Raw genomic sequence first — 22,805 nt, 5'->3', positions numbered from 1 at the left:
GATTCTGCACTATATGGAATAAAACTGTTGCTTTCTGTTGCCGGTCTTGATTCTTCACTTTGCGTGTGGGGTAAGTGTGTGTGTATATATATATATATATATATATATATATATTATACAAATGCAGGTATCCTGGGTCCTTGGCAGGGTCCCCTGGAAGGAGGCGGCACTCTCACGACTTTTTAAAAGGTTTTAATGATAATGCATAAAGTGCACAAATAAAACAAAGCGTCTACGTTTCAAGACCCATTGGTCTTTTCATCAGGACGTGCGTTTTTGAAAAAGCTGTGTGCAAGTGGAAAGCACTTTACTTTCCACTTGCACACAGCACTTTCAAAAACGCACGTCCTGATGAAAAGACCAATGGGTCTTGAAACGTAGACGCTTTGTTTTATTTGTGCACTTTATGCATTATCATTAAAACCTTTTAAAAAGTCGTGAGAGTGCCGCCTCCTTCCAGGGGACCCTGCCAAGGACCCAGGATACCTGCATTTGTGTACATATCTCAGGAAGGCACCTCGACGCCATTGACTGCATACTGTGAGTGCCGGACAACCTCCAGACTTTATATATATATATATATATATATATATATATATATATGGGAACAGGAAAAGAAGGAGCGCACAGCGTGAGCAAAGTTTTTATGAAGTATTTACTGTAACTCAATAAAAGAAAGCTCACATACATAGCAGAATGAATATAACCGCGTGAAATACAAGCATATTCACCGCTCCTAGAGCACGTCGCAGTGCAGGCACTGGGGACACCAGTCGATCCAACACGATGTTATGTGCAACGTAGGTACTCTCAGCAGGTAGCGGGGTGGGCACTGGGGACTCCAGTCGCACCGTCTGGCGTGTATCAGCAACAGCGGTCACTCCGGCTCAGATGTAGCAGCAACGGGGACCAGACTTTCACAGCGGGAAACGACAGATACGAACAGCACGGAACAGATAGGAACCAGTGATCTCAGCATCAGATGGAAACGCCCCAACGCGTTTCGTCATCGGACTTCGTCAGGAACGTTGGGGCGTTTCCATCTGATGCTGAGATCACTGGTTCCTATCTGTTCCATGCTGTTCGTATCTGTCGTTTCCCGCTGTGAAAGTCTGGTCCCCGTTGCTGCTACATCTGAGCCGGAGTGACCGCTGTTGCTGATACACGCCAGACGGTGCGACTGGAGTCCCCAGTGCCCACCCCGCTACCTGCTGAGAGTACCTACGTTGCACATAACATCGTGTTGGATCGACTGGTGTCCCCAGTGCCTGCACTGCGACGTGCTCTAGGAGCGGTGAATATGCTTGTATTTCACGCGGTTATATTCATTCTGCTATGTATGTGAGCTTTCTTTTATTGAGTTACAGTAAATACTTCATAAAAACTTTGCTCACGCTGTGCGCTCCTTCTTTTCCTGTTCCTACATACCACTATTTGGGGCCCGACTAGCCCATAGAAGTGAGCTGCACCATATCTCTATATACAGATACCCAGACAGCATTTTATTCATCAGTGATATTGCGCAGAAATATCTGTTTGTATATATATATATATATATATATATATATATATATATATATAGATGACCCCACGTGCGCCTCCAATGGTAAAGCAGCTACTCTATAAATCCCCCGTTAGCGGGAGATGGGAAGTGAGTAGAGATAGAACAAATAGAGAGCGCTAAGGATGTCCTCCACCTTATTGAGTTTCACCAATAGTCATATTTGAACAAATATGGAAAATATAAACAATTGTTAACAATAAAATGTGTGTTTTTATTTAAAAAATCCTTTAAAATTCTTAATCCCGATCTGTTTTGTTCAATTCAAGACGATACAAGGTAAGTTCAAACCCTACACATTTTGTCTTATAAAGACTTCATCAGGGGTTCAACTGTAGGTGGTAGAGAATGCCAATATATATCAGTAGATAAAGCAGGCAGGCGTTCACTTTTAGTTGTTTAGTTGGTGCAGGGTCCATATAAGGTAATAGGATCACACTCACCCTTTCGACGTTGCAGATGGAGAAGCAAAAGAAGAACCAGCACACAGGATTGATGAAGGGAAAAAAAGTGTATTCAAGAAAAAAACATGTCAGCACAGTTCACATGTTAGGGTCGGCTGTTTAACATGTGAACTGTGCTGACATGTTTTTTTCTTGAATACACTATTTTCTTCATCAATCCTGTGTGCTGGTTCTTCTTTTGCTTCTCCATCTGTAACGTGGAAGGGGTGAGTGTGATTTTATATATATATATATATATATATATATATATATATATATATACAGATTCTTGTTGCCCGGCACTCACTGTTTGAATAGGTTGGTAGCACCCGGTGCCCTCCTCGATGGGGTCTTACGCCCTTGCAGATAGTGGTTACAGATAGGCGGCACTCTCAGGATTTCTTGGTGAACAAACGTGTTATTTTATTTTCAAACACGATCCAACATGTTTCGGGTCTTGCCCGTCCTCAGGGATCTACTTTTCTCTCTTCAACCAAATCGTCTGAGTGCCGTTCTTCATCCTTCTACTGCACTATACAGTATTTTATGAACCGAGTACTTTCAGGGACATACCATCCTCGGGGTATACAGCAATGGTTCATATGTATCACTACTATTGCTGTATAACCAGAGGACGGGGCGGTATGTCCCCGAAAGTACTCGGTTCATGAAATACAGTTATGCCTTTTGAAAATTTGGTTGTGGAGTGCCTTCCTTGATGGATGTATATATGGAACTATTGAAGTGCACCTGACCTAGCTGTATAGAGCTCGTGGAGTGCTGGCACATCACAAGTGTGTGTATATATATATATAAATATATATATATATATATGTGTCATACACAGGATTAGAGCCCGTGACCGGTCACACCGGTCACACCGAAGGCACACACCTTGCTGATAAGTAAGCTTGCAGATTCTAACTATATGAAGCTACAGAGTATTGTGGAGAACCATTGCTCTTTATGTTAGAATGTGCAAGCTTCCTAAGCAGGAGCAAATTACTCCATCAGTAAGGTGCCTGCTTCTAAGGCGATAGATGGGTTCGAATACTATCAAAATTGGGAACATGGGTTCGAATGTTATCAAAATTTGCAAAACAACCCTTTTACCATATATAGAACTGAAAGAGAAATATCCTAACCTACAAATACCATATTACACTTATTTACGGATACAAAGCTATGCCCACCCTATAGCAACAAAATATCGAACAGATTAAGAACTGAGCCTATTAGACAGATCAATAGCTAAGGGAAAACAAATCTCTACACCAAAAATAAATGAATTATGTCGTAAGAATCTGGGCCTAGACCAAAAACCTAAAGGTTTATTGAAGTGGCAGATAGACTTGCCAGAGATAAGCATGGAAGATATGTTGAAGGCCTATAATCAGCTAAATAAAATCTTGGTGTCTTCTTCATATATGGAGATGCATCAAAAACTTTTACATAGAGCTTATTACACGCCAAGACTTAAAAAAATTGGAGAGGCCACAGAAGATAACTGCTATAAATGCAGAGAGCCAGGTGCAGATTTGGTACACTGTATGTGGACATGTAACGTGACACAAATATTATGGCTAGAAATGCAAGAGTACATCAAACAGACCCTGAAGTTAGATTTTATCATCTCTAAAACATGGGTATTCTGGGGAATATATTCACCACAAGACAAAAAAAGACTTACACTAGCAAATAGGAAACTACTTATAAAAATGGCAGCAGCAATAAAAAAAAAACTTAGCGCAGTGGATTACAACTACACCAGCCACAATGTCTTTAGCCCACCTGAGATTTACATACTTATTCCTTATGGACTGGACAGAGACGATGACACAGAAAGAGAAATATACTAAAAACTTACTGGAGATATGGCTGCCGTACATAAAAACAATGACACCGTCTTTAAAAATAGCTCTTAGAAACTCTTTCGCCGACACAACATGGTATATACAAGCAACATTAAACAATGGACCCCCATTTTAGGATAACTGATATAAAATATAAAAGATAAGAAACCAAGATAATCATAACATAATATCTGGGTGAGATACCGAAGGAAGAGAGAATATAGACATAATGGAAGTAAGAACGTAGTCTTTGGTTTAAACGTTTACTTTTAAGATATTATTGTATATGTATTGATTGTATATGTGAGCGATAATTGCGATTGTTATACATTGTAGAGATGAATATCCACAAGGTTTTTGCGAAGGGACACCTTTTAGGCTTGTGAAGTGTAAAAGGGTGGCGAGATTGACCAAAGATGATGATAAATTAGAAAATAATTGGATAAATGATATAAAATATAAAAGACGAGAACCATAAAATAACATCAGGGTAAGACATCGAAGAAAGAAAATAAGCATAATGGAAATAAGAACATAATCTTTGGTCGAAATGTCAACCCTTATATATATATATATATAATTTATGTATGTATTGATTGTATAAGTGACCAATAATCGTGATTTTTATATACTGTAGAGATAAATGTCTACAATGTTTTGCATAAGGAAATAGCAAAATTATAAAAAAAAATGGCAAAACACTTGCAAAATTTATGTTTATAATAAAAAAAAAGAGTGATGTCTACGGGGCAGGAACTAGAAGAGAGTTGTCCATGGTTTAACTTATTGAAACAGTTAATCGGGGAAGCAGGCGCCCTGTGGTTGCTGACTCAATTGCCTCACATGCTGTATGCAAACCTGACCTGCCATCCCTACTAAATATGTAAAGGAGAAGAAACAACAAGAAACCAGTACAATGGTTTAGTAACGGGCTGTTCAGTAGGGTGAGTTGAAAACAGTTTCTGCAATTGCGAGGGTAATTTTGACCAGTGCCTCTTTATACCCTATAGGCATACTATCAGCACACCACCGCTCTGGCAGTGCTAATAGAGGTACAGTATACTCTGGTTGAGTACTGACCCAAAATATCTTTGTAACATGTGTAATGCAGTGGTTCTTGCTCTGATGACTGAGCCAACATGTTGCCAGGTAATCCATCACCTTAATGATTTATGTCACCCTTGTAACGTACATCTAAATAAGTGTATGCTGTTGTGGGGTGTTCTGTCAAAACTAAACCAATGTGTAAGGATGATTAATTACACTCCTGGCAGTTACTGAACAATATCCTCTTGTTGATGATAACAGATGGGAGTCGAGATATTAGGTTGCTTGGTTTGAACCATATCTTACAGGCTAGGGCAAGTGCAGCTCCATCTGAAACGTGCAGGTATTTCAAGAACCTGAAATCAATTTAAAGGCTTCAAAATACTACCAGCTCATACACTGGGAAAAGGTCAATGTCACAGAGCCTCTAGCCCTCCATAATATGAGGAGGTGATCCAGGGTGGCCTCATTAGGTCAGCGATGGCTAACCTTGACACTCCAGCTGTTATTGAACTACACATCCCAGCATGCCTTGCTACAGTTTCACTATTTGGCCATGCTAAAAATGATGCAGGGCATGCTGGGATGTGTAGTTCAACAACTACAGTCACTTGCTACTCTCTAGTCACTTGCAGTAATGCCAAAGTTTGATTCTAAAAAAGATTACAAGCCACTAGAACAGTGAGCAGTAATCAGTTGAGCCCTATATATAACATGACCGGGTGGACGGTGGGTGTTTCTCAATTGCAGCCACATGTATGTTTTGAATCCTGGTTTGTAGCATGCACTTGTTTGCAACAACCTGAGAGCTGAGGGCAGATGGCACTGGATACCCTACTATTGCATTTTGTATGCTAGAGCTAAGTAGAGTGCACTTAGAGTGCGTCGGGCAATACAGACGGTGTAATGGTTAGCATTACTGCCTCACAGCACTGAGGTCATGGGTATGATACCCATCATGGCTCTTACTGTGCGGAGTTTGTATATTCTCCCCGTGCGTGCGTGGGTTTCCTCTGGGTACTCCGGTTTCCTACCACAATTCAAAAATATACTGGTAGGCTAATTGGCTCTCAACAACCCTAGAATGTCTGTGTGTGCGTGTACATGTGGTAGGGAATATAGATATTAAGCTCCACTGGGGCAGGGACTGATGTGAGTGTTCAACTATTCTCTGTAAAGCGCTGCGGAATATGTGTGCGCTATATAAGAAACTGTCAATAAATAATAAATAAATATATGACACTAGACAGTGAACAGTATTACAAGGCAAAACTATTGTATTCTGCTACTAAAAAGTGCTGCCAGAGTGATTTGCGGTGGTGTTCTGCGGGCATGCCTGTAGGATGTAAATACGAAATATTTAGCCACTGGTTGGCCGATAATAAATAACAATCATCTTCTCGAGTGGTTTTACTATTTTGTTTTCAAATCTTGCAGTCGATGCGGGCAAATTTTCCTTTTTGTCCCATTTTTCCACCCACCCTGCTGTTTATAGTTGAGTTATCCACTGGTGTGTGCGCCTGTATAACTCTGCAGCATCAACATGTGCACATAGTTCGCAGGCCAGGCAACAATAGACTGCTCATGTGTATGTCTCAGAGTACACACGTGCAAGGCCATCCTGTGATAAAATCCAGCGTCTTTTTTCATCGCTGGCCAAACACAAGTTGATTGACAGGAAGCCGGTGTTTGTGGGTGCCTTCCGGCTGTTTTATGGAAGTGACAGGGAAAACGCAGGTGTGACCAAGCATTTTCAGGGAGGGTTTATGACTTCTGCTCAGGTCCGGATCAGCCTGTTTCTATCACAGCTGCTGAATAGATCCTGGGTTACACATAGGCCAGTATTCAATGCCTCTGATTCTCCATATTTTCTGGGGAACCCAGTCAATTCCCCGGGTGTACAGGGAATTTTCTCACTGGAAAAACAATTCGCCCTATTCAATGGACACAATTCTCTGCAAATGAAGCGCGGATGTCTTCGATTCGCAAGTGGTTTTCAATGGGGTTTTTAGTGGAATTCGCAGAGAGTGCATTCAATGCTGAAGTGGAGAACTGCTTTCTCCAGTGATTTTCCCCGGATTCTCCATTTTACATTCGTCATCTTTTTCTGGAGAACTGGAATATTTTGGTGTAAAAAAAATCAGATTTTTTTTTTTGTGAGGGGGCATGCTATTTTTATTCATGTGCTTGCAGCACATGAATATATTTTCATTTTTATTTTATTTATTTTTTTAAACAATATATATATATATATACTAGGTGATTCATCGAGCCCTACGGGCGCTCTTCACACCGTCGTAAGGGGCTGCGCCCCCTTAATTTGTGAACATTTGTATATGAGAAAGATGGTTAGAATTGTATGAAAGATGCCTGTATTGCAACTTCAGTTATAGGTGAAATGTGTTAAACAGAGAGCATATGATGTGGAAGGGGGTGTGTATTGTTTTGTTTAATTAAAAAGCGGTTACAGAGTAAGATGTACATTGATAGTGTGGAGGGTACAGTGACATTTGTGGGTGTGGGGGGGGGGGGCTGTGTGTGCATGTTGTTTAGGTGTGTGTGTGTGTGTGTGCAATAGTATAGTAGGGTGTTTCTGAGCCAGCGGCTCCCCACTGGCGGAGGTCACGACACAGGAAAACAGGATGCTGGGTAGTGATAGGGGTGTGTGGGAACAAGGGGGACTAAAGAGGAGGGTGGGAGATACTGTGCTGCTTCTGCCAGTGGGTGAGGGTCCAGTGTGGCAGCACAGGAGTACAGGATGGTGGCCCTTAGTCAGTGTCTCCTCCTACTGGGTGGGAGTTCGGGTGCATGAGAGCAGGAGGCTGGGCTATGAGGCATGATAGGGGCATGTGGGCAAAACAGCATCAGCGACTCCCCAGTGGTGGAAGTTACGGTTCAGGAGAGCAGGAAGCTGGGTAGTGATAGGGGTGTGTGAGTATACGGGGGACTAAAGAGGGGCTTAGGGGTGCCGTGAATTGCGAGAGGGGCGCGGGGGGTGCTGTGAATCAAGGGAGGGAGGGGGCGCAGGTGTCGGCGAATCGCGGGAGAGGGCGGGGGTCTTCAAAGCGTGGGAGGGTGCGTGAATTGAGCGAGGGGGGTTTGCGAATCACGGGAGGGGGGGTGCGCGGGGGGTCCGTGAATTGCGGGAGGGGGGGGGGGCACGGGGCGCGATGAATCACCTAGTTGGTTATATATTCTTGTAGAAGGATGGTAGGATGTTGCTGTCATTCAGAATGCATTTACATAAACAGTAATAGTAGCAGTAAAAGGTCTGACTTAAAACACCTACAGTAAAACAGAACAGGTGTTATATATTATACAAATAATTGGTTGATGATGTGTAGGTTGACGTGCACATAGTTCATAGTTGTCACTGGAAAAAAATTGCTACAAGAAAAAATCAACACAGAAAGTTCAACACATGTAAATGTTGACATAAGTGTGGCACTTCATCAGTGTCCATGTCGACACATGAGAATGAATATGAAAACATTCAAAAAAAGAAAAATAAATCTTCAAAAACTCATGTCAACCTTTTTCATTGTCGACCATAGCCATGCCAGTGTTTTGCATGTGCCATTTAATCCTGGGGTTGCCGCGAATCATGGGAGGAGGGGTCGTGGGTGGATGCCGTTAATTGCGGGAGGATGGGTCGCGGGGGGGGTGTGTGGGTGCCGCGAATTGTGGGATGGGGGGCGCGGGGGGTTGCAGTGAATCGCGGGAGGGTGGGTCGCGGGGACGGGGGGTTGCCGCAATGACAGGAGGGGGGGTCAGGGGTGGGGAATCACGGTAGGGGGGGTCGTGGGGGGCACTGTGAACCGCGGTAGGGGGGGTCGTGGGGGGCACCGTGAACCGCGGGGGGGGGGCCCGGGGGTTGGCGCGAATTGCAGGAGGGGGGTGTCACGGGGTGGGGCCGCGAATCGCGGGAGTCACTGGGGGTGCCGCGAATTGTGGGGGTGTGCTGCAAATTGCGGGAGGGGGGTCGCGGGGGGTGCCGCGAATCGCCACAAGAAAAAAATCAACACAGAAAGGTCAACACATGTAAATGTTGACATAAGTGTGGCACTTCATTGGTGTCCATGTCGACACATGAGAATGAATATGAAAACATTGAAAAAGTGAAAAATAAATCTTGTCAACCTTTTTCATTGTCGACTATAGCCATGTCAGTGTTTTGCATGTGCCATTTAATCGTGGGGATGCCGTGAATGGGGGGTGTCACGGGGTGGGGCCGCGAATCGCGGGAGTCACTGGGGGTGCCGCGAATTGTGGGGGGTGTGCTGCAAATTGCAGGAGGGGGGTCGCGGGGGGTGCCGCGAATCGCCACAAGAAAAAAATCAACACAGAAAGGTCAACACATGTAAATGTTGACATAAGTGTGGCACTTCATTGGTGTCCATGTCGACACATGAGAATGAATATGAAAACATTGAAAAAGTGAAAAATAAATCTTGTCAACCTTTTTCATTGTCGACTATAGCCATGTCAGTGTTTTGCATGTGCCATTTAATCGTGGGGATGCCGTGAATGGGGGGGGGGGTGTCACGGCGGAGGGAGGGAGGTGCATACCCAATATGACCCTCTCCAGGAGGGACACATTGCTCTGTTTCTGGACTTTCTTCTTAATTTATGGATTACCATCACCTGTGCTTAAACACCTTTCTTATCAATTACCCTGTTTAAAATGACAGGTGATGACAATCATAAATTAAGATGGAAGTCCTCAAACATAGCATTCTGTCCCTCCTGGAGAGGGTCATGTTGGGAGGTATGGAGGTGTGGGGCGCTCACCTGGTGTGTCTGGTGTGTAGCTGTGTCTTTGCTGTGTAACATGGAGAGGCAGAGGGTGTCTGGCACTGTCTGTGGGCTCACTGGGCTGGTTCTCTGTCATGTAAGTCAGTCATGTGAGTCAGAGGCTCCACCCAGGGTTATATCTCCAGACACACTTTGAGTGACAGATGTAGCCAAATATATAAGAGATTTTTTTTACACATTCACCAGCAGGGGGCCGAGCCGGGAGCCGCTCATTAATATTCATATATTCACTGCACACTCGTCCCGATCATTACACATGCACAATCGGGACCAGTGTGTAGCGGCTCCCTAGCACAGCCCTCTGCCAGCTGTGGGGGGCTCTCCCTGTGTCCCCCACAGCCCACCAACACCCCCACAGTGTCCGGCGCAGGCAGGGAGGCATCCATCTCCCTGCCTGCAGCCGTCCCCCAGCTCCCCGGCGGCATTCGCCGGGGGGGGTTTAAATTCGCCGCCAGGGGCAGAGAGCCCCTGAGGCATTGAATAGGGAGAACGGGCGGCTGCCCGGCAAATCTCCCTACAGGCAGAATTGGGGAGAAAGTGCAGTGAATCCTACACAGGATTCGCTGCAGCTCCCCATAGAAAGCATTGAATACCTGCCATAGACTGCACACAGTAGATCAGGCTTTCCCAACCACAGTCCTCAAGGCACAACAGTGCAGGTTTTGTAGATATCCAGGCTTGAGCACAGGTGATTTAATTAGTACCTGAGTGATTCTGATTAAACCATCTGTGCTGAAGCCTGGATATCACTAAAACCTGTACTGTTGGTGTGCCTTGAAGACTGTGGTTGGGAAAGCCTGCAGTAGATAAAGGATTTAATGGTGAGTGAGTTGTGAATGGAGCTAATCTCAATATTTTTTCCGAGCTTTCCACAGCCTTGCACAGGGCAGGTTTTTGCTCTGGCTGGACGGCGATTACCTGAACATAGAACTCTGCAAAATTAGCAGAGAAGCCATCAGGTCTGAATAACCCCCACAGATCAGTTCATTGCCTGTCATTTTCTCAGGATGCCATCAAATTCTCATTTACAAATGTGTTTAAGCCAAAAAAGGGGAACTCTCAGGCTTAAACCTCAGGCTGAAGTTGCAAATTGAGATTAGGGGGTGGGCTCATCAGCTAGTGGTACATGTTAACACAAGCATTCTTTCTGCATAACACAGAAGCGTGTCTGCAGTAAGCTGAGTTACTATTGTGACAATAGTAAGATGCCTTCCTATACTATCACGGTGTCCACAGGCAGTCAGTGGTTTGCTGGCACAGATGACTATATCTATATTACTCTTGTTGGGACTAAAGGTTGCAGCGAAAAGAACCTGCTTGACAAACCATTCTACAATGACTTTGAAAGAGGGGCGGTAAGTTTGTCTCTGCTTTAAACTTTAAGAACCTCATCAGCTGTAAAAATGAAGCGTAAATACTGTATGCCAAAAAGAATGCGTAAACAAAATGCTATGTACTAAAAGCTTGTCATTTGTGCATGACTATAAAATAATGACATTCGCTACTTAAGTATACCCTACAGAATCTTCTTTGTGTTTTTTAGCAATATCGTGGTAGTGACTGAATGGTATATAAACTACCTTTCTAAATCATAAGCATAAAACAATAAGCACATCATATAATTCTATACACCAATTTGTATGGTCATATTAATATGCTTGTAGTGCTTTTCTATACAGTATAGAATTTTACAGTATATGCTTATAAGCAGGGCTATTTTTGTGCAGGCTCCAGCAGGAACTGTGTCCCTTATTCTAGTTCACTCTTTCTGACAAAATATTTCGTGTAGTGCCCATACACTAGTAAGATTTATCTTCAGATCTGGCTGGTTGGAACAAAAACATGGTTATGGATGAGTGACAGTTTGTCAGTTTTCCAGCATTTCCAAGCAAATGGTCAACTGTCATTTGCTCTCATCCATAACCATGTTTTTGTTCCAACCAGACAGATCTGCAGATAAATCTGCGTGTGTATGGCCACCTTTAGATGGACAAATCCATGAGCACTGCAGGTGAGGCAGGTGTAAAACCCCACCCAAAACTAATTATCTCTGCACAAGTAACACCTGCCTCACCTGCAGTGCTCATGGTTTTGTCCATCTAAGGTACCCATACACTAGTAAGATTTATCTTCAGATCTGGCTGCTTGGAACAAAAACATGGTTATGGATGAGTGACAGTTTGTCAGTTTTCCAGCATTTCCAAGCAAATGGTCAACTGTCATTTGCTTGCATCCATAACCATGTTTTTGTTCCAACCACACAGATCTGCAGATAAATCTGCGTGTGTATGGCCTGCTTAAGAAATATTTTGTCAGAGTGAACTAGAATAAGGGCCACAGTTCCTGCTAGAGCCTGCACAAAAATAGCCCTGCTTATAAGTATATACATTAAAAGTATATACTTTATATTCATCAAAAGAATATATTTGGGGAATGTTTTTGAATATACAAAAATACATAGATTTAAAAATCAGCTTTTAAATATGGGCTGATGAACCCTTTACTGTAAATTATAATCACAAGGAATTCCGTAGGAAGCTCTGTTTAACCAGATACAAATGTATTACACAATCTTTTTGTATTCAGTGTTTCTTTTATTGATACTTACACAGACAGATTTAATACAAAAAATGAGATGGAATATCAAGTTCCAACAATACTCATATACGATAAAATCCTTTCATCTCTTTATTCAGTACAATTTGCTTTTTATTTGTGCTCCCCCCTCCCCCTCAGTCCTTTAATAACCTTATTTTTACCCCATCATATCCGTTATCTCATATATACCATATATTCTATGATGTGGAAGCTTTTGTTTATTTGTGTTCAAACTAGTGAACTTAGTGTACTGAGTGAAAAAGATTATTAATTGAGTTTATACTATTCCTTTCCGTGTTCAGCTTGTGATTGCTTATCTTATTTGTGAATCTTATATACATATGTATTTAACATTTAATATGTCCTTTTTCTTTTCTCTATGCCCTTTTTCTGCCCTTTTTGGTACTCTTTACCTAGAAGGGCGCCCATCGCGGGCACCGCATGTACATCGCATGCCATTTGCGATGCGACCGATGTGATGCCCGTGATTTTACATAGAAACCCATGTTAAAATGTAAATCGAGTTGGTCGCGTCGCATGCGGCCAAAAAATCACATGTGATGCGACCGACGCGATTACCGCGATTTTACATAGGGAACAATGTTAAATGGGTCAATTGACCCGATTTAACATTGTGAACAATGTTAAATGGCCCACAGACCCCAAATAGCCACCCTGGGCCCCCCCAATTGTTAACGCCACCCCACGATCAATGTGAACCCGAAGCATGGCGAGCGCAGCGAGCCCGTGAGGGGCGGCGGTATGCGTCCTCCGACCTTTTCATACCCCCACTATACACGTCGGCGTGGAGTTGAGAATAGATAGTGTGGCGAGCGCAGCGAGCCACCGAGCCCGAAGCGTGGCGAGCACACGCGGATACCTTCACAGGTAAACGCGTCCCTTCGGGGGCTTCACAGGTATCCGCGTCCCCTCGCGGGGCTCGCCACGCTTCGGGCTCGGTGGCTCGCTGCGCTCGCCACACTATCTATGCTTGACTCCACGCCGACGTGGATAGTGGGGGTATGAAAAGGTCGGAGGACGCATACCGCCACCCCTCGCGGGCTCGCTGCACTCGCCACGCTTCGGGTTCACGTTGATCGTGGGGTGGCGTTATCAATTGGGGGGCCCAGGGTGGCTATTTGGGGTCTCTGGGCCATTTAACATTGTTCCCAATGTTAAATTGGGTCAATTGACCCATTTAACATTGTTCCCCCTAGTAAAATCGCAGTAATCGTGTCGATCGCATCCCATGCGATTTTTTTTTTTGGTCGCATGCGATGCGACCGACGCGATTTTTTTACATGCCCATGATCAAAATCGTGGGCGCCCTTCTAGGTAAAGAGTACCCCCTTTTTCGATTAGTGAACTTGTGACTGTGGGTGGGATATATTAAAATACATCGCCACCCCTCGCCGCGCCACCGCAGCGTTGCTATTGCATATGTACGATATGCGATACCTGTGATGTGGTATTAGGGGGGTCTTCATCACATCCCTGGGCTCTACTTCTTCACCCTGGACAGAAAGCAGGTGTCCTGGGCACCTCCTCCACCCTGTAGCCGGAAGGACCTCCGGCTGTGTTGCTATGGGTAGGAGGAGTTTGACGAAGGTATGCCAGAGAGTGGGGTCGGCATCTGCGGTGGGTTGCGGCTTCAATAGGGAGTTGCCACCCAAAGGCGGCAATACCCTGAGCGGCAGTGTCGAAGTACATTTGAAAATGCAGTAAAACCCCTGAAACAGGGGTTTTACCACATCTTTCCCTTAATACATCCCACCCTGAGTCTTGTATCCTTATGATATTGTGTCCTTACTCCCCATATACAAAGCTGACTATCCCCCATATTTACCCATTATAGAATTCTGAATCCATTCACCTTTACTTTATTTACATCTTTAAAGTGTATATATTTCCCGTGTTCTAGTGTATTATTTACCAGGTTAATCCAGTGTTTAATCTCAGGTTTCTCATACGCAGGGGTTAAAGTGAACTGATTTCCAGCAGTAGTAATTGAAGCCGGAACTCATTTTCGCCTCCTTCCACCCACCGTGCACGGCCACTACTCCATTTCCCTAACACAGCAGGCACTGCAGGCTGGCTCAGGCAGCATTAAGCACTACATCAATCCTTCATTAGAGCAGCCTGCCCACTGTCCTCCCACCTCCAGAGCCCGCCAAGTTTCCCCACGCCTCCGCAGCTCGCCCAGAGTCCCTGCAGTCACAGAGGCATTTGCTCAGTGGTGTAGCTAGGTGCCACAGCGCCCGGAGCAAGGGCATGTTTTGAGCCCCCCAATTTGTAGTAGGTGAGGCTCCTGGAAAAGTGGGCACAGCCCAACATTATACCACACCGTAATGCCCATTGCACATTTTAGCAAACTCTGTAATACCAATTACACATAAAGCCACACATGATGCCCATTGCATACTATATACAGTAACACACCGCAATGCCCATCACATACTGTATAACACACCGTAATGCCCATTACATAATATATAACACACGTAATGCCCATTACATACTATTTAACAAACAGTAATGCTCATTACACATTTAACACATAAGTGTCACTTACCAGTTGATTGACTGCTGGACCGCAAGCGCCTATTAGCTAGCGGTCCAGCGGGAGACGTGAATTTTAAATAGCACCACGTCTCCCAGACACAGCGGGGAGTCGGGAGCTGGTGGGGGAGATGGAGTGGGCATACGAGGGTGCAGGGGAGCAAGCAAGCTGGCGGTGTCGGCATGGCTCCGGCGCCCTGATAGCTTCCGGCGCCCGGAGCTTGTGCTCCACCGGCTCCGCCCTCGCTCTGCCTCTGCATTTGCTTGCCAGTTGCCGCTGATGAGAGGAAGGAGGATGCTGAGAGGCAGAAAGCGTGACTCACTGTCTGCCTCTCAGCATTCGTCCCATCCTCTCATCAGCGGCATTGCGAGCCAATTAACCAGAAGCCAGCAGTCTGTATACATTTATTTGATGTAGGAAGTCCATTTGAGGATAAGGTAGCCAGCTTTTTTTTTTTCTGTGATGAGAAGTTCTTTGTTGGAGGTGAATAATAATAATAAAAAAAAAAAACATTTTCTGATGTTAATACGTGTGTGTGTGTGTTCCCCCTGGCATCGCGCATGTAATGTTCCCTCTGACACATGCATGTAATGTGCACGTAACCCCCGGAATTGTGCACGTAACCCCCGGCATTGTGCACGTAACCCCTGGCATTGTGCACGTAACCCCTGGCACTGAGTATGTAACCACTGGCATCGAGCAAGAAAAGCGGCACTTATGTGGTATAATATGTAATGGGCATTACTGTGTATGGCATATTGTGTAATGGGCATTACCATGTGTAGCATATGGTGTAATGGGAATTACGGTGTGTGGCATAATATGTAATGGGCATTGCGGTGTGCATAATCCCCTGTCCCACAAAGCCATGCCATAAATTTTTGCTGCGCACCTTCGACGCGCACTATTCAGTTTCTTTTGGGTGTTGGGTTGTTTTGCATTGTGGGGTACAATTTCAATTGAGGGTTATTATGTGGTCCACAGTATTCTTTTCATGGGTATGTGGGATAGGCCATAAATATAAAGCTTGCAGGGGGTGCCGAATAACCTAGCACCCAGCCTGGCTGTGACTTTTGGAGAGGGGGGGGGGGGGAGACGGGGGAAGTGGGTTCCACCACCTCACCAGGACCACTTTAAGCACTGCTCATATGCCATCCATTCCTTGCTATTACCACTTTTGCTAATGTCACAACGTTCTCTGTTAGTTGTTTACATTGGATCATTCCCTTTTCATCTGGGTTTATACCCAAGATAAGAGGATATGGCCTGATATTCCCAACTTAACCATTATTTCTCAGACCTTTCCCAGAAACTTTTTACTTTATTACCAAGCCAAATCATATGGAAATAGGTTCCTTGCTGTATACTGCACTTTGCATATAGGCCATTTTTACGTTTATCATACTGCCTAAGTTTTACCGGGGTTACATATACCCTATGAAGTATGAAAAGTTGTACTTGTTGAAATCTTAGGGCCATTGTGGCCCTGGTGGGTGAAGAAAGAGACATTTCCCATTCTCTGTCCTGGAAAACCCCAATGTCACCTTCCCATATTTTCCTAATTACAGTATACCTATTTTCTGATTGCCTGATACTCGCGCTTTTTCCAGTTTCTAAAAGTTTCTTTACTGGTGAGTCATGTATACTCACATCTCTACCCCCATATGCTTCATGGGTGTGGTATAACACACAGTCATTAGCCCGACAAATTGGGATTTCTGGATCCAGGTTTTTGTTGCCCATTACATTGTCCGCGTATTCCCATATTTTAATTGCTTGTTTCTTTATTGCGATCTATGTTTTTATCTATCTTACTTCTAGGAGTGTTTGTCTTGGAATAAGCTTGTCTTTATTTTGCATTACTAGTTTCTTTGTGGGTTCATCCACGTCCCCTATTACCCATCCCCGTATCTGTAACAATTGGGCAGCCATGTAATATAGCCGAAAGCAATATCTCTATTGCTGTTGAGAATGTGACAATCACTCCTACCTCTCAAGCTCACTGCCTAGGTGTTATCCTTGACTCAAAACTTTCCTTTGTACCCCACATTCAATCTGTCTCAAAATCATGCCACATCCACCTAAAAAACATATTCAAAATTCACCCTTACCTTACACAAGACACTGCAAAATCTCTAATCCATGCTCTCATCATGATTATTGTAATAGTCTCCTTATTGGCCTTCCCCAATACAGACGATCACCACTACAGTGCTTCATGAATGCAGCTGCAAGGCTAATCTTCCTAGCCAGACATTCATCGTCTGCAAAGCTACTCTGTCAGTCACTTCATTGGTTACCTGTATTCTACCGTATTCAATACAAAATTCTTTAACTTACACACAAAGCCATAAACCAAACTACACCAACATACATATCTCAAAATATCTTCCAATCCGACCTCAATGCTCCTCCCAAGATCTGCGTCTCTCATCCACACTCATTACTCGCTCCCATTCCCGACTGCAGGACTTTCTTCAGGCTGCACCCACTCTGTGGAATGCCCTCCTAAGCACAATAAGACTCTCCTCCAGTCTCCAAACTTATAAGCGTTCCCTGAAAACTCTTCTCCTAAGGCAAGCTTATCAAATTCCAGAACCAGTCAAAGAACCTTGCATTCTGGTGGAATCGATGCAATAAAGAATACAGTATCTATCCTTATGTATCAATGCCTATTTCCCTATAGATTGTAAGCAATTAAATGTCAACCAAGTATGTTAATTCTAGTATAGTCAAAATCGCTTAGTCACAATCGCTTAGTCAAAATCGCTCACTAGCAAAAATTCGCTCCATGTGTACAGCCCTTATCACCACTTTGTCACTTTACCAGGTTTAAAACATCTACCACTTTGTTTGAAAAAAATGACAGAAGCGGATTAGTTGGCACCATGGAGGTTATTCCGGTTGACTCACAAGGCTGCGTATTGGGAACAATACATCTGCCTATCCAACCTTATAATTTATCATTGAGGCGAAGAAGAAGAGACGTTCATCCCAAACCAGGGATGTATCAGTTCCTATTACACTGAGCGCTGGTGGAGTAAACACACCCGTTGAATAATGGTAGAAGAACCTGGAGAGCCTTTTTACACTGCATATAGTAACTAACATAAAATTACCCTTTGCTGGACTTTCATAGTGTTTCAAAATTAGCAAAATAATACAAAATATGACAGATTAGATGTACTGAATATATACATTCATAATCTAAAAATGAGATATACTGTGCGGACCCACTGTGGGAATATCATATGCTCTTATACAGAAAGCTCCGGAAAACATAACTTTCCACAGCTTGTGCCCCATAGGCACAGAGCTGGATTAACAATGGGCCTGATGGAGCTATAGCTCCAGGCCCACTCTCCAAATAGGCCCATGTTGTAGCTGAGGGTCAGGGCTTTCCAACGAGACCAGCCCCGCGTCGCTAGCCCCCCGGGAACTGGAGATACGCCAGGCAAAGCTGGAACGTTTTCCCCATAGGATAACATGGGACCCGATAATTCCGACCTCCACCCGGTTCCAACGGCTGCCAGTTCCCCCTCCGTCATCACAGAAACTTGAGGTTGATCTCAGTCAAACCCAAATCGCTGGGCCTTTCATATGATACCTGGTCCATATGGGTTCATTGGTTCTAGAGATATTGCGGGTAAAACTTTCATTTCTGAAATGTAAATTCATGGCTGTTCATGTTGTTTGAGGACAGATTTCTCTGGAACCAAACGGCCCAGTTTCACAAGACCAAAATTATTTGAAGGCTACATGTAAATGGGTCAGTTGGTTCCGAAGATATAGCTGGTTGTTTAAAGGGGGCGGGGTGGTTTTCTCTCCCCCTCAGACCAGAAAATGCAGGGACTAGGCTGGTGTAAAAGGGGCCAGTCCAAGAATGTCCCTGCATGATCCTGGGACCATATTCCCTGCATTTTCTGGTATGAAAGGGGTATTATTTCAAATAGCCGGGACATGCAGTGCTCTGAATACAGCCGGGCAGTCCCCTGCTCTCTGCCCGGCTGTTAATAGGTGTCATTTCTGCCCGCGGCGACTGTCCCCAGTTACCGCGAGCATGTATTTCCACATGGCAACGAGCATGGAACCCGTGGCAATGAACATGGAACCCCTGGCAATGAACATGTAGGTAAGCAACACTTATGTAGCATAATTTTTAATAGGCATTATGGTGTTTGGCATAATACGTAATGGAGATTATGGTGTGAGGCTTAACATTTAATGGGCATCATGGTGTAAATTTTTAATGTGCACCTTTGGCGCGCAATGCCCTTATTTATGAAGCATATTGTGCATTATTGCTCAATCTGTTTGGTATAGTGCAGGCATGTCCAAACTATGGCCCTCCAGCTGTGAAACTACAAGTCCCATCATGCATTACCACAGTTTTGCAATTAGGGAATGCTAAAACTATGTCAAGGCATGCTGGGACGTGTAGTTTCACAACAGCAGGAGGGCCACTGTTTGGACATGCCTGGTATAGTGTGTATTTTGGCTCAATCCATGTGGCAAAATGTGAATTTTGCCTTAATCTGTATGGCATAACGTGAATTTTGACTCAATCTGTGTGCCATAGTGTGAATTTTTGCTCAATCTGTGTGAATTTTGTCTCATTCCATGTGGCATAATGTGTAAGAAGCAAGTACAGTATAAGGGGTTACTATTGTGTTGCATGGCACCGGAGCGCCCCAGGCGAGTCGGGGTGGGGGCGCCCCGGTCCCGGGGGGGGGGGGGGGGGGTGTACCTGTCCTGCGGCTGTGTATATAAAGTTTGCGGCGGCGGCAACGGGGGGTCCCTGCAGTCAATAAGAAATAACGAGCGCTATCCGTCTGGCTACGCGGAAGCGCTTCTGTTGTGAAAACACTGGGCGCACGCTGATTGGCTGAATCTCAGCCAATCAGCGTGCGGCCAGTGTTTCCACAACAGAAGCGCTTCCGCGTAGCCAGACGGATATCGCTCATTATTTCTTATTGACTGCAGGGACCCCCTGCTGCCGCCGCAAGCTTTATATACACAGCCGCAGGACAGGTACCCTCGCGGCACGGGGGGGGGGCACGCGAAATGCCGCCCTCCAGTGGCCGGCGCCCTAGGCAAATGCCTAGATTTGCCTAGTGGTGGCGCCGGCCCAGAGGTTACCACAAAAAAGGTGCTGACATATTGTCTACCAAGTTTCGGTTTTCAGTATTTTTTTATGACTGGAGTGCCGCCTACCCCGCAAGTATTTTAGGACATCAGTGTCCTGTGGGTGCACCTTTGGAGGGCACCCGCCAATATATCTCCCTGCATTTTTCCTATGCCAGCCCCCTGTCTTTTCCAGGCATCTATAATTAGTTGAAAGTATTTACACAAATAGAGACCCACCCATGAGCAGACCACCCAAACAGAACACTGGTCACGCCATCCACATTATTAGGTGCTGGCCACAACCCCTATTATTGCGCATAATAGGCCCTTAATCATTTTCAGCTCCAGGCCCATTTAGACCTTAATCTGGCTCTGCAAAGGCATTGTCATCTATACTATAGATTCTAAAGCTCTCAGTGTCTTGTGCTGGCTCTGGCTATTGACTATGCATGTGCATTAGAACTCCTAGGTCATAAACCCAGAAGTCACCTCTTTGCCAGGACAGGTAGAACTGTCTCGGTAAGATAAGTATTTAAGCATGGCTGCCTCCGATGGTTATTTCTTGGGCAGGATACATAACCCTTATGTCCATTCAGTGTGTATTATACTACACATGTTTTAGTCCCCATATAGACCTGACAATTAAACATGCAAACTCACCACTGTGTGCTTGCCATGGCAGCATGGACAGAAATTTCAGTATGACATTGATGACGTTGGTATATTAGTGTTTCATAGCTGTGTTGTTGATCTACAGCAGTCACTTCCTGAGTGGCATCTAGTATTATTTTTTGGGTACTTGTGTATTATCATGGCGCCCGCGAATACGGCCGCAAATCGCATGCAAAAATCGGATGCGTGGAGTTGATCTTATAAAGCGTGGCGAGCGCAGGGAGCCACCGAGCCCGAAGCTTGGTGAGCGGACGCGGAAGCGATCCCAAAGCATGGCGAGCGGCCACGGATTACTTGACGTGTATTCCGCGTCCGCTCGCCACGCTTCGGGATCGTTTTCTACGTCCGCTCGCCATGCTTCGGGCTCGATGGCTCACTGCACTCGCCATGTTTTATAAATACAACTCCTCGCCGACGTGGATAGTGGGGATATGAACAGGTCGGGAGGACGCGTATCGCGTCCGCTCGCCACGCTTCGGGCTGACTTGGATAGTGGAGGTGTGCAAGCATGGAATAGCATGCAAATCGTCAGGAATCGCCATCCGCTGCCGGATCTCCTGGGCTCTTTCCTCCTGAAGTCGCCATCCGCTATCCAGTTTCCACCATCTTTAAGTTATTGGATCCATTCCTGCCCGTCTCCACTTCAAGTCTCTTTCCGGAATCTTCAAACTTCCTTGCTACCCTTTATCAGATTCTACATTGTGACTTTATTTCTCCCACTGTGACACTCCAAATTGCTTCCCAAGTGCCGAGCAAGTTGCTCTTTATTATTTGCCAGCCACCGTTTCTCACAGAAGTATTTGAGTCTTTGCTGTATGAAATCTTTCATTAAACCAGCCCGATTTAACCCCTCATCTGCTGTCTCGCCTCCAGTCCCTGAACCACACACAACATCATCCAATCCATCTCCTGTGACACTGGCGATAGAATTTGACAGCCGCCAGGCCCGCCATCCGTTGGAATGGGGCACGCGCACACGAGATGCTCAGGACGGAGCTCCCCACTGCCATCTGCCACCTCCCCATTGCTGTTTGCCAGTCCCCACCACCTCCCTGCACCCCCCCCCCCCTAACCCTGCCCATCTCCCTAAAGCGGAGCTGGGCAGGGTTACCGCCGCCAAACCGCTGAGTGACTGGGACGCGCGTGCGTGTGAGACGCTCGCGTGTCCCAAGTCTGATGGAGTCCCTCTCTGCCAGTTCTCGCCAGCTGGGACATTCTGGTGAGCGGTCCTAAAGAATTTCACAGAAAGCAAAGAAGAGGCAGGACGACATTGTGACCCATGATGAAACATGGGACTACCAGTACGACTAGGATTGCCACCTCATCCCTTTAAAACTGGAGACATATTAATTACACAGGTTCTGTGGCTGGCTCACTTCAAGACTCAATTTCAACTGTTTTTTTTTTTACACAGCCATCAGACTTCCAACTGTATTTTTTTAATCAGCCAAAGAACCTGTGTAATTAATATGTCTCCAGTTTTAAAGGGATGAGGTGGCAACCCTTAGTATGACCCAGAAATAAAGACTGTCCATTCTCCATGACCAAAAACATTCTGCCAGTCCAAAACAGGAGTAAAAATTTAATGGGGTTCCTTCATATTTAAGAAACCAGCACCAGATTCTTGGACTGGTCCTGGTTCAAAAAATATGGGGGACAAAAAGAATAGAGGTCCCCTGTGTTTTGGAACTAACACGTACTCCAACAGACAGCAGTGTAATGCCACAGCCGGGGGACATTTTTTTTACATGGTCCACTGGACCCCCAATAAAGGGTTCCTCCAGGCTTCACCCACCCAGGGCTGAAGCCCTGGGCTGTCTACGGCAGCGGTTCTCAAACTGTGGGTCCTGACCCCAAAGTGGGTCCCGACCTTCTCAGCATGGGGTCACGACTCCATGTTGCTGACCATTAGGCTGATGACTTTTCTAATCTATGTCAGTGATTCAAGGAGTCTGATAAAATCTGTTGAATTGTCTGTTACTTTAGACTCCTCCCATCATGTTGTGCCTACACAATGCTGCCGCGTATGTGCTGTCTGCTGACTACACATGTGGGGGGTTATTCAGGTTGATTCGCAAGGCTGCGAATTCGCACCCTTGCGAGTCCACCATACCCCGCCGGCGAACGCC

General features: G+C 45.2%; 1 protein-coding gene across 1 annotated transcript in view; it reads left to right on the top strand.

Annotated features, from left to right (window-relative positions):
* The first annotated feature begins 10,611 nt into the window (after positions 1-10,611).
* The window catches only part of ALOX5 (arachidonate 5-lipoxygenase), a 56,656-nt gene continuing 44,462 nt past the window's right edge, over positions 10,612-22,805 (top strand). The window contains exon 1 of the mRNA XM_083148876.1: positions 10,612-11,074. Within this exon, the coding sequence (XP_083005002.1) occupies positions 10,925-11,074 (150 nt within the window). The 5' untranslated portion in view covers positions 10,612-10,924. The remainder of the gene's footprint in view (positions 11,075-22,805) is intronic.

Source organism: Crinia signifera, chromosome 6 (genome assembly GCF_055691185.1).
Source record: "Crinia signifera chromosome 6, ASM5569118v1, whole genome shotgun sequence".
In the NCBI taxonomy this organism is placed as follows: domain Eukaryota; kingdom Metazoa; phylum Chordata; class Amphibia; order Anura; family Myobatrachidae; genus Crinia; species Crinia signifera.
This window is presented reverse-complemented; position numbering and strand designations above follow the sequence as displayed.